General features: G+C 39.1%; 1 protein-coding gene across 1 annotated transcript; it reads right to left on the bottom strand.

Moving 5' to 3' along the window:
• Window positions 1-124: 124 nt before the first annotated feature.
• On the bottom strand, window positions 125-9599 carry LOC310989159 (hemicentin-1). The gene is made up of 18 exons (XM_083976101.1): window positions 9526-9599; window positions 9367-9408; window positions 7863-8153; window positions 7512-7778; window positions 7041-7316; window positions 5611-5868; window positions 4642-4932; window positions 4178-4450; window positions 3771-4034; window positions 3321-3611; window positions 2345-2617; window positions 2133-2256; window positions 1843-1997; window positions 1656-1757; window positions 1318-1386; window positions 1100-1159; window positions 760-828; window positions 125-630 (listed from the first exon to the last, which is right to left on the bottom strand). Exons 1-18 carry the CDS (start codon window positions 9554-9556, stop codon window positions 569-571), a joined length of 3198 nt encoding a protein of 1065 aa, XP_083832227.1. The 5' UTR covers window positions 9557-9599; the 3' UTR covers window positions 125-568.
• Between the last annotated feature and the right edge of the window lie 3408 nt (window positions 9600-13007).

The raw sequence follows: 13007 nt of genomic DNA on the forward strand, positions 1-13007 counted from the left end.
TCAAAACAAAAAATGTACAATTGCCACCAGCACTATGCAGTCCAGCAGAGTAATACATGAATAATATATGCAGTTACAATACAATGGTGGTCTGTCCATCTTGTCAACTACAGTATTAGATTATTTCCTTTGGAATTTTGTGCCAACATTGTCCACAGAAAAAGGATCCTAATGACTTTAGTCAACTTTAATCTACCACTTTACACAAGTAAGATTGTTTCTACACGAACAAACCTCATAATTTAAACAATAATGATGAGACTCAGGTGTAATTCAAGACTAATACTAACACAGTGATCTATAAATATTAACATAGTGACAATGTCAAGCTGATTCTTTAGATATCCAATGATACCCAACATACAGAGGCCTCAACTTGGCACTACTTTACTTTTTCTGCCCTGCTAGCAATAAGCATCATGCAATAGCTACCTTTTCTCTCCAGGTTTAATACACTCTGGTATATAATCAGCAACACAGGGCTGTTGGAAGTTTATAGACTATAATCTATAGATTTCAGCCTGCAAAGAATTACCTATTATGCTGACATGAATACATCCTCAGTGACTCATTGCTTGAAGGAAGCCAGGACACCGTTTTCTTCCTTGTCGTGGCTCTCAGTCGTCACAGCTAGTGAAACAAGAATAAGAGTGAGGTGTGGAAAGAGCGATCAGTAATATACAGTATTATATGTCAGCTACAGAGAAACTGGCCCAACAGAGGAAATGTTTCATTCGAAAAGTGGACATGCAATGTCACCTTGTTCCTCTGGTGTGGTTATGGGTAGGGGTGTTGTCTCACTGCTAATCGTGCCATTCTCATCACCCTCTGCAAATCAGATCAGTTTTTTAATAATACAACCAAGAAGAGCAGAAACTGTCAGCGAATGATATGATGCTATGAATCGATATGCTATCAACCAGCTGTGGACAGAAAACGATAATGATAGTTTATCCAATAGTTGTTATTTGTCATTTTATAAACCCTACAAAACAGCAGATTAATCAAGAATGAAAATAAACATTAGTTGGAGACATATTAGAGATAACTTTTTTGTTTTTCTTTAATTATGCGCATTATGCATGTGTGGGTCATTAACCTTTAGGTGGTGAATTCAGCGCTGCATCTGTGATGTACTCAACCAACGGACAGGGTGCATCTGCAGGAGGGAAGAATGAACTTTCAGCACAAACGAACACCACAGCTTAAGGTCACCATGAAAACATAGGGAGTTTCTCAAACAGTAAATTCAGAGCAGTGTCTTTAGTATAAATGGAAAAAGCAACCAAAAACCACAGAGGGGTGGTGTCAGCATACCAGTACGGTCCTTCATCTGAGCCATCGTGAGAAACAGGTTTTCCTCTTCTGGTTTGTCTTCATCACGATCTATGTGATTAGAAAAAAAACAGTGACCTCAGAGTGGCTTTTGTTTGTTATTTTCTGATATTGTGAAGACGTCAGTATGAGCTGAAACCACAAACCTTCAAAGGAAATAATATAGATGTATCTCTACAAGCAACTATGCTGTCACATTGTATCACTTGATACATTGTTATTAAAGCATTATTGATTATAACTACTTTAATGAAGCTGATATTTATAATACTGCATTCAATCCATGCATGCATTCAAAATGTCCCAAATTTAATTAACACCTGGTTTGCGGAAGACTCTGAGGGCAATGCAACCGAGGAAGACGGCGATGAGGCCAAAGAAGATACAGCCAGAGATGGACAGAAGCACCCTCCTCTTCAAAACTGCAGATTAAAAATAAAAATCAGTGAGAGAGGGAGAAATTGGCAGAATTAAAACCCACACCTTCCAGGCTTCATTTGTACTCACGAAGGTTCTTGGTCTTGAAAGGATCACTGTTTTTTGAGTACAATGGTCTCTCGTCACGAACGCCACAACAAGTGTAAGAGCTCTGTTTTGGGTCATTCTGGGGTGTGACGAAATGTTTCTTAGACAACCCATCAATTTGTTGGTCCTCCATGAACCTGTTCACAATTTTGTTGAAGTTGAGTTTTCTGCATTGTTGAATTTTTAGCAAGGTGAAAATCCACATGACACATAGTAATGCATTTTTGAAAATGATCCTACAGTATGTAAAGGACCTTTTTGAGGGGCATTACCATGTGTAGTTCCAAGTCATATTCTTGCCCTCCACCTTCATCACCTCACATCTGAGCACCAAGCTGTCAGTGGAAAAGACTTCTGACCAGCCAGTTAGCAGGACTATCTTAGCCTGTGGGCGTTCTGAAGAAACACAGTAACAGCTGTAATAAACACACTCAACACTTGTGTGCAAACAAAAACAATGAAAGAGGAAGAATACAAAACATACCTTCGACATTGAGCTGGCGAACCTTACTCTGGTCTGAGTGGAAGACTTCTTTTGTTCCTCTTTTCACTTTGCAAGAATATAACCCAGTGTTTTCCGTCACAACAGAACTGATGGTATGATTGTTTCCAGATTCTGTAAGTTGAGTATTGTCTTTGTACCACATGTACTCCCACCCAGAGGAGATATTAAAGTGACAGGTAAAGGAGACTGAATCTCCGGTGTGCATGTCTTCATGCTCGGGATTCTGCACCAGTGTGACATTGGGTTTATCATCTGAGGGGTGATAAAAAATGATATGTCTAAAGGTAAAACAGCATTTAAATGTAAATTGCATTGCATATTAAGCAAAAGCTGACCTTTAACTAGATGCTTTAAATGGCAACTTTGATTTACTGAAACTGCACTTCCTTACCAATATGATTAACTTCTCCCCTCAACTGTTTTCCTCAGTCCACTTTTACAGAAATAGTCATTTTTGAAAATACATGTTTGCGCTTTCTTGCAAGAGGTGGATGAGATGATCGATGCCACCCTCTTGCCTTAGCGTGGCATAAAGACTTAAGGCAGGGGAATCAGCTGACAACCAGCTCCTATCATGCTCATTAATAATAAATAATCTTGCAGGGTTAGGGTTAGGTTTTAAGAATGGTCACATGATTAATATTGCTGGGAGCATTGGCCACAAGGAGATAGGTGGATTTTTTAACCTATGTACTGTATAGAGCCAGACTAGCTGCTTCCCTCATGGAGCCAACCATTGACTGGCTGCAGCTTTGCATTGAACATGACAGATATACGTAGAAGTGGTATTGCTTTTGTAGTCTGACAGTTGGCAAGAAAGTAAATATGCGTATTTGCAAAGAAAATTCACATTGCTGCTTTAAAAAGACTATTTTATAGTCACTTTAAAACATTGAATTTAAAAATGTTAGAACTGTGGCAAGAACAAAAAAGGAAGAAAATAAAAAAATCTCACCATAAACACTGAGTGTTAGTTCAGAACTGATGATGCTGTTGACCTGCCTTGTTTTAAGCTTTGCTGAACAGCTGTACTGTCCACGATGTGAGGCTGAAGCAGAACTGATGGAGAGAAATTTTTGATCCGAGTCAAAAGACACCACATTACCAGGTTGGACCTTCTGTCCATCTTTGTACCATGTATATTTCCAGTTGGTGCTGCCATCGTTCCAACACTCCATCTGCATACTCTCAGAGGGGAACACATCTAACCACTGGGTCACCTTCTTCAAAGATGGAACAGGAATTTCTGAAAACACATTTCGATCACTTTTAAATCACGTGAAAAACTTTAGATGTATCTTTATTCTGGAAGATGTTGACCATAGCATGAAATCCATACACAGTTGTAGACATGGTTCATTTAAATATAGAGCACACACACATCAATAGAAAGTATTATTCTCACCCAGTATACGTAAGTCCCGTCCGCTGGGGTCTGCACTGTACTCTGATTTGTCTCTTTTGGCAACACATTTATAAGTCCCACTATCTGATGAACTGGCATTATGGATTGGAAACTCATGGTTGTTAGACAGTGACACTTCATCTTTGTACCACTGATACTTCCAACCTGACGAAACTCCAACTGAACATTTGAAGACCACCGTCTCTCCCTCATACATTGGGTTAACGCCTGGGTTTTGAGTGATCAAAGCCTTCGGCTTTTCCCCTAAAGACACAAAGCAGAAGAATTACCGGTATGTATATTTATATAATATTCTGTCATAACAGCAGCTGTTAACTGTTGAAAACATATCTGACTAGTCAGCTACAGAAAATAAAATATTTTTGGGGAAGTCAACAAAAACTTACCTTGAACTTGAAGTTGTATAGCCTGACTAGAATCAGTGTGAAAGAACTGATTCCTGCCTCTTTTTGCTTGGCATGTATATAATCCACTATGAGCTGTCACAACAGAGTTGACTGAATACATTCTATCGGATGCACCAAGTCCATTACTATCTTTGTACCACAGATATTCCCAGCCAGAGGAGACATTTATGTGACAACTGAAGGAGACAGATTCCCCAGGGTACATCACACTGTACTCTGGATCCTGTGTCAGTATGAGCCTGGGTTTCTCACCTGAGGGTAAATAAACATGCTGTTACCATCGGTGCGTAAAATGACGAAAGTTAGCTTTAGCACATATTTGTTCCACTCCAGCAACTTAGCCTAATCGCCAAAAATACTTACCGGTAATCACACACAAAACATTCCCTAAAATAATATACAGTATATAAAGTAAGTATGTCAATGAAATAAAGAAAACTCACCATACACTGTGAGAGTGAGTGGATCGCTGGAGCTGCTTTGGACTGATCTGCCCTCGAGGTGTCCCTTACACAGATATTGTCCTACATGTTTAGCTGAAGCAGAACTGATGTGAAGAGTTGTTGCACTGGGGTCAAGAGACACATCATTATCATTCTGGACCTTCCCTCCATTTAGTTCCCATGTGTATTTCCAGCCAGAGCCTTCACTCATGCCACAGCTCAACCTCACACTCTCGGTGGGGAACACATCCAACCACTGGGTCAGGTTCGTCAAAGATGGAACGGGAATTTCTAAAACCACACAAGACACATTAGCCACTGCACATATCCTTTACAGTAAGATATCATTTTGTAGGACTGAAACCAGCTATTCATCAAGTTATCTTCAGGGTATTTTCTTGAGGAATTGAGTAATCACGTGGTCTGCAATTTCCTAGTACAGCATGTCTTCAAATGTTTTTTTGTCAGACAGACAGTTTTGTTCTTCAAAAGTTTACTTTCAATAAGACAAAGACAAGCAGCTAATTTACTGAGATACACCAAATGGACAAATAATTTTGACCAATTTTAAAAATAATTAGTGACTATTTCTCTTTATCAACTAACTTTATCAACTAATCAACCAGATAAGGAAAATAAACATGAAAAGGTTAAAAAAAAGAAGAAGAACTGATATCAAAGATTGCACAAAACATCCTATTCATGTGCTACACAGGCATGGTAGAAGTACAGCACCATTCTGAGCTATCCCTCCCTTCATTATAGCACACCACAACATCCTGTTTCAACAGAGAGAGAGAGAGCACAAAATGACGGAAGCTAGATGCTCTTGAAATGCTGTTTTACTGAAGCCAAACAATGACTTGAATTACATGAATGATTAGCAGACTGTGCATTTACCACAAAGAATTCAGGCTTTTCTTGTGCACAGTGTTTGAAATAATACTATTTTTGCTGTTTTTTACTCACCACGAACGTCCAGGGGAATTTTGGTGCTTGTTGATGTTGTTACACTCCTAGTGACCTTGCAGGAGTATTGCCCCCCATCAGAGACACCAAGAGGGATGCTGATGGTGTTAGTGGGGGAAGATAGTTCAGTCTCATCTTTGTACCATTGATAGCTCCAGCCAGAGGACACGCTAACCGTGCAAGTGAAGGTCACGGTTTCTCCAACATACATCAGGCTGTGTTGAGGGCTTTGGCTCAAAGTTGTTGTTGGTGTATTTTCTGAAACAGAATGCAATATTACTGCCACACTGTACCCCAAACCCTGTGTTGCAGTCTTATACACACAGTAGCCACTTTACAAAGATTCTGACACAACTTTTTCAACAAAAAATAGAAAGACCTCTTTATATTATAGTCTAGTTCAACAAGACCTTTAGGTTTGTGTTTAAAGGTACACATTTCTGTAAATAGCAACTAAAACTCCAAAACGTTATAAATTTCATAAAAGTAGAATTCATGACAGAGCTGTTCTACTGTAATAGACTGTGCACGTGTACCTCATAAAGGGCGAGTGTATACCCATATGAGCACTTAAAATTAAATCTCGCACCACTCTTGGTGAGAGCTGAGGAGACTGATTCCTGATATTCATATCCCTTAACAAGCAGCCAATAGTTAGCTTAGCTTAGCACAAAACTGAAAAAACAAAGACACAACTAGTCTGGCTCAGGCTGTGTAAATTAGACAAACAAACATGATCCAATGTGTTTGTTAGTCAGGTTTCAGTATGAATTTGTAACCTCTGAGGCAGAGCCACACTGGGCGTTCACCCAAGGCTATAGGCGTTTAAGCATGGTGTAAAACCAAAACTGACATATCATCACCTTTTAAGCTGATGTGGTGAGCTTGTTAACAATCAGCCAACACATGTAACTGCTACAGAACAACATTATAATCGGTTTGGATCAGTCTCTGGTCACTGGGCAAATGTAAGTCCAGTGTTCACCCTCTCGTAGTTCTGTTTTTAGTCTCTATAACAAATCTTGAGGGGAAACATTTGTTCAGCTGAAAAGTACCCTAATATATTCACACCAGCTTGTTTCTAGGTGACCTAATTTGTCAGTCTGTCCTTTGATACAGAGCCGCTAGTGAGTGGCTATTAAGAGACTGAGAACAATGCACTGAGAGCACTGAGAGTTAACCAGAATGGTAAATGAAAACAGCTACACTGAACTGTGACTATCTATAAAATTTCTGTGAGGCCAAGAGGAGCAACAATTGTCAGTGATTCTCTATAGGTTTATTCCTCCTTTGACACTCTTCTTTGACATTTAATTTCATTAATTAATAACCATCATGATCAAGACATAGAAATGTAGAGAATATTCTAATACTAAAGTTAAGTTAATGTGGTTAACAGATTAGTGCTGTACAGAGGCATGAAATCTTACCATAAACTTTCACATTAATTGTGTTACTTAATTGAGAGCTGACACTTCTGGGTCCAAGATGAGCTTGGCAGGTATACGCTCCTTGATCAGTTTGAGTGGCGGAGGTGATATTGTAAATCCATGATTCCTCATCATCTGGTCTGATTATCTTCTCTCCATCTTTCTCCCAGGCGTACATCCACTTAGAGTCACCACCCGCACACCTTAATGTCACTATCTCATCATTGAACACATCCAACCAGGAAGACTGCAGCCTCGCAGTAAGTGTAGGGGGATCTGGAAATAAGCAACACAAATATATAGTCACAAATTCTATGTGAGATATGAAAACATAAATGTCAAGTGCATCATTTAGCTATTCAAATTGCCAACTTCACAAAAGAGGCTCATGCAGGTGAGTGGACTGTGGTTATTATGGCTGTTGTGAGGTTCGACCTACAGGTGACACGGCCGGGACAAAGGTCTGCTTACCAGAGACCTGCAGAGATGAAATACTTTCCCCTGTGTAGAATGGCTCTTTGCCTCTCTTGGCTTTGCAGCGATAATCTCCCTTTTTGGAATGATCTATGGACGTTATTGTGTAGGAATCAGTATTAGATGCTTGAATTTCATCTCTATTGTGGTACCACAAATATTCCCATCCAGAGGACTCATCAACGCTGCATGTGAAGGTGACAGACTCTCCAGGGAACATCTGGTCAAAGTCTGGTGTTCGCTTCAGAGTCAGCTTTGGGTTTCCTGATCACAAAATGGTGACATTTCAGTTATTATTTGTCACTCTGTACAAACATTCAGGAAATAAGTATGGGTAAAGAAACCTACCATAAACTGTGACTGCAAGTACATTGCTCTTTGGAGTGGCAACGGCCCTTGTTTTGTGAAGACCTTTACAGGAATAACTTCCTGCCGTGGATGTTGCTGCAGCGATTGTAAGGCCTGATCCTCCAGCAGAGATAGACACATGTTGGTCTGCATCCTTTAGTTCAACTGCATCTCTGTACCAGGTGAAGGTCCAGTCAGAGCTGCCACTGATAACACAACTGAATTCCACTTTCTCATTGGGAAACACATCCAACCAGGCTGTGTTGTTCCGCAAAGATGGTGTTGGAAGCTCTGGAAGTTTCATACAATTCATATAATTAGAAAAAATAACATTATGCTGAAATTACCATGCACACTTAGGCCCCCAGCAGCATTAGGAGCTACAGTGTTTTTAATGTTGTTGTTTTTTTGTTTGTGTATTTGTCCTGATTTTTTTTTATATTTAAAAGAGCCACATTAAATGTGGCTCTTGAGTTGAATATAATTACATTTTAATTTTTAAAGATAATATTCTTACAAAGTTTGTCACATTAAAATTTCACATTAGATTAGATTAATTGATATGAATATTTTGATATTCAGATATACAAAGCAGGTTTCTTGTAAAGGGCAGTGAGTCAAACTGCACTGACGTTATGTAGATACAAATCAGTACGGTAGAGGTAAAATGACTGATAAAACCTTTTGACAACACCCGTGGTGATATCACTGGTGCCATTTCTCATTTCTCATCCTGAAGCAGAATACCATGATGTAGGCTACAGTCTGAGTTAGAGTGATGTTTTTTTCAGGAAGCCTTTACATAATCCATTGTCTGTATACACCTAAATATCACCTATGGCTTTCTGTACTGCTTTAAATTCAATTCAAAATATTAGAAGGAGCTGCATGATCCTTCTTATTCTTGTAGATGAATGATCAGTAAATGACGGAGGTTAAATCTCACCGTAAACAGACTGTATGGAAGCAGAGAACAGGTATGAGCATGTCATGTCAAGTGAGGTTTAACCAGCAACATCAGTAAAGTTTAGTGGTAAAACGATCAGCCAAAACAATTATTGAACGCTACAATATAACATCAGTTGTTATTTTATCCTGGGCCATTCCATGGACAATACAGTTTTGAAAGTACCAACTACTCAAAAACACGTTTACATGACTGAACAATGAAACATGAACTTGCACTAACAGCAGACTGAATTGTAGGAACTGTCAGGCTCATGACAACGAAGTACTTTGTGTTCCTCATGTTTACATAACCCATGCTTTACTTCCTAATCATCATTTTGGTCTGTATCGCATGTAGTACAGACTGTTAAAACATGTAATATTTAAATACAGTTTAGTATGTTTATACACTCACATAAATGAATGTGGAAACAGAATATGTGATTACTTAATGCAGAAGTGGTAGATGTTTAGTCTGACACTATACAAAGTTTTCAGCGATTAAAAAGTGCCGATCTGGCCTTAGTTCTTGTCAGTGTGTCAAAGAGTTTCTTACCATCATCAGCTGCTTCATTGGCTGCACAAATGGCAGTGAAATCTGTGAAACCAGACAATGATCATTTTTCAGTGAAAATCATTTTTTGAATGTACAGGAAAATATTCTTCAGATACTTTGACAAATCACAAAAATGAATGCACTTGCATAAAAACTTACATATCACACAGAAGACCTTGATAAGCCACATTTTCCATTGAGCTGCACATATAGATAGTGTGTTGCTGAGTCGATTCATGCATCTACTTTGAAGTGAAGTTCAGCAAAGGAAACAGAACCCAGACTAGATGGGCGTGCAAATACACTCACCTCAGAACGGCAGCTTTCCTGTCTCTATGACATCTGCTTTTTTTTTTGTTGAAGCAACAGGAAATGTGTTTCAACCACACTGTTCTCAAAATGAATTTTAAGTGCTGATTTCTGCTGAAAAGTGACAAGACGTTTTAAGGAATTGAAACAACTTGCTCTAATATTAATTGTGTACTTGATAGGTCAACTTGTGTTGCTTATCAAATAAATACTGTGTTATTTGTTTACTCTGTATATAGGTTGAGTGTTGAGAGTGTTTGAAAGACATTTTTCTTTTCCTAACTCATAGTATTGATATTAATGATCAATACAATAAATGTACCACTTAGTTACATTTTATAATGACACTAACCCTTACTGTATATGAGAAACTAAACAGATTCTTGACAGAATTAGAAGCGGGCAGATCTAAGAACCAAAGCTTGTGTGAAAACTGTAGTGACTATATTATCTTACTGCAGTTTCACAAGCTCTTTTTAAACATGTAGGACTGACGCGATGATGGAAACCTGGCCGGAAGTTTCTATTTTTTAAAAAACATTTTTTAACACCTCTGTGAGACCATCAACCACAGCCTTTAAAACCACATCCTTCTAGTCACTCTCTAGACAGTTTCAGCACAATCACTCTGAAAAGTCAGGAGATAATGTGAAACATTATTAAAAAAACATTCACTAACTGTAGTGAATGTATTAAGGGACATCAATTGTGACTGAACTCTTTTCCATTTTTATGTCTAGAAAGTGGCTTTCAAGTGAAGACAAAAGGATGTGTCTTTAATGCTTCAGGTTAATATAATGGGAAAGGAGTTTGGTCACAATTACATAATTCCCCCTAAAACTTTTTCATATAATAATCCATTGTCTTCTTGCTATTCAGAGTGATTGTGCTGAAGCTATCACCCTCAGTGGTTTCCAGTAGAGATGGTGATGCCATGATATGACATACAGTAATATATCATCATATACACACCATTAGGTGTCAGTGTAACACAGAAAATGTACTATCTCTGATCACAACTGAGAGCCGAACATAGGCCTGCAACTTTGTTGTTTTAAAATGCAAATGGTTGCAAAATGCACATTTTTAAAAGTATAAATCAGCTGATGAATTAAACCCATTGTTATTATTAGCCTATTATCTCATCTCCAATGCACTACTTAAGATTGAGTCGGTAAGTCTCACCTTGATGTTGGAGACTTTGGATGAGGCTGATGAAGGCCACCAGAAGAAACCCGTCTATCTACCTCAGTTCTTCTGTTTACTCCAGCTGCTGCTGGAGATTGGTGTGGTCAGCCATATAACCTGCAGAACAACCTGGGTCTTCACACTCAGAGCTAAGCAATTACATTTTGTTAAATCGGGGGTTCTCAACTGGTCTCACTCTGGGGACCACGTTTTTCCATGGTCATTAAGTCGCAAACCCATTTTTATAGAATTCAAACCAAGCAAATGCATTTGAAAAAAGCATTTGAAAACTCAAGTCTTTAACATATTATACTCATTTTTTGAGCAAAGTGCATTTCAGAGCACATGAATGAAACTGGAATGAAACTGAAATATATATATTCAGAAGAACCTGAGGAGGACCATGCAACAGCATGGACAAAAGTGAATAAATATCCAATTGTGCAAAATAAAGACCCAAAAAACAAAACAAGGTATTTTCACTGCATTCAGGCCACAGTAATAGAAACTGAGGAGGACCATGACAATTGCATGGACAAACGTGAATGAAATGATCAAAAGTGCACAAAGTAATTATGGCCACAAAATGAGATATTTCACTTGGCCTATATATCTTTGCATTCAGAGCAAATACTAAGGAAGGTAGACCATTACCACTGCATGGACAAAAAATAAATATTAAAACTACACAAAATAATTAAAGATCTACAAAATAAAATCAAAGTTCACCTAACCTGCTGTCAGTTGGGGAAGTCAGTGAGAAAGCTGGGCATGTTAATTCTTGATGAGAGTTGCTGGGATGACAGATGCTCCATGTCTAGTCTGTTTCTCTGCTTTGACTTGAGCTGCAACCATCGCCTTAAAAAGAGTTTTCACTCTTCTTAGCACTTCCCGTAGTTCAACAGTGGTACGAGCTTTATGCACACGCTTCGCTTGCGTCGCCCATCATTTGAAAGTGAGCGGGGCTGTGGGGAACAGACTGCCACTTGGACGTAACATTGTAACACATCTACTTCACACATCTCAGGCCTGGTAGAGAGCATGTTAGCTTTAGCACTTCCACAACCTACTTGGCACATTATGCAGGGCTCATCCCTTACGAGCAAGTGGCTGGTCGTGTTTGTTCAGGTCTGCAGTCAGTCAGCCGGGTTTCCAGCCCTCTCTGGTGGTCCTGTCAGCCTGCACGGCCCCCAGATATAGATAGGTTATGAGGGGCTTGGGGGCTCACGCACAACGTTGGATTGGCATCACCAACCTGTGCTTGTTACTCTCTACCTGCTGGAGAAATTTGGTCAAAAACGTACGTTTTGACGTCAAGCTGTTTATCCTAAAAGAACATAAAATGACGTTTTTATTCGACAATTTCGCCTAAAGATGACAAACTGCCGTGTGCGCTTCTCAGTTTTGAACGTCTGTAGGCGTTTAAACTAGGGTGATACCATTAAATCAGTTATGGAGGGAAAGTGGGAAACCCGCATAGCCGGAGAGAGAGTCTCCCCCCGTTTAAATGGACCGTTCCAAATACTAGATCACAGTTTGGCTACTTAAAACACCTGGACAGGTACGTAGCCCAAACGCGCCGACCATCAAGTGTCTGGTGACATGCACATTGGGCAATTTAATTACTTAATGCCTAAACTTAATGTACAATATGGAAAATAAAGTCTTGACATTTGGGTGATAGCATTACATTTTGGCCATGGCCTGTAGGGTCATAAAGGGCCAGCCATGGAGAGAGAAAGGGGTTCTTTCCTCAGAAAATTATTGAGTTCGCTCAATTGAAACGCTCAGTTCAATAGCCTATTTACCACGTCATACACTGGTCCATCTGCTTTAGCACTCAAGTGTGTAGTTAAAGACAAGCATGCATTTTTTTCTACTGTAAGAATCCTAAACAAACAATCCTTCAATCTCCTTTTGATTTCAAAGCAGCCATTCTTAACTGCTCCCCCTTTAGAGATCGTAATTTTATGTTTTTCTGTAAGGAAATGTAGGGGGTTTAAACAAAATTCTTAAACAGAAACCATTGCAGCATTATGTTTTGAGTTCTTTCTGCCCAGCAAGTTTTGGTATTACTTTTCTTGAATCGTTGTCTAAGCTGGTGTTGGCTCCTCAACCCACCACCTGCCTCCTTGACCATTAGC

Source organism: Trachurus trachurus (assembly GCF_905171665.1).
Source record: "Trachurus trachurus genome assembly, chromosome: 7".
NCBI classification, from domain to species: Eukaryota; Metazoa; Chordata; class Actinopteri; order Carangiformes; family Carangidae; genus Trachurus; species Trachurus trachurus.

Bases quoted from the DNA above. Each gene is read 5' to 3' on its own strand.
- LOC310989159 (XM_083976101.1), bottom strand. From the start codon at position 9,556: ATGTGGCTTATCAAGGTCTTCTGTGTGATAT. The intron at 4,933-5,610 runs GTGAGTAAAAAA...GTGTGGTTTTAG, and splicing joins AATTCCCCTGGACGTTCGTG to AAATTCCCGTTCCATCTTTG. The intron at 4,451-4,641 runs GTGAGTTTTCTT...ATTTACCCTCAG, and splicing joins ACTCACTCTCACAGTGTATG to GTGAGAAACCCAGGCTCATA.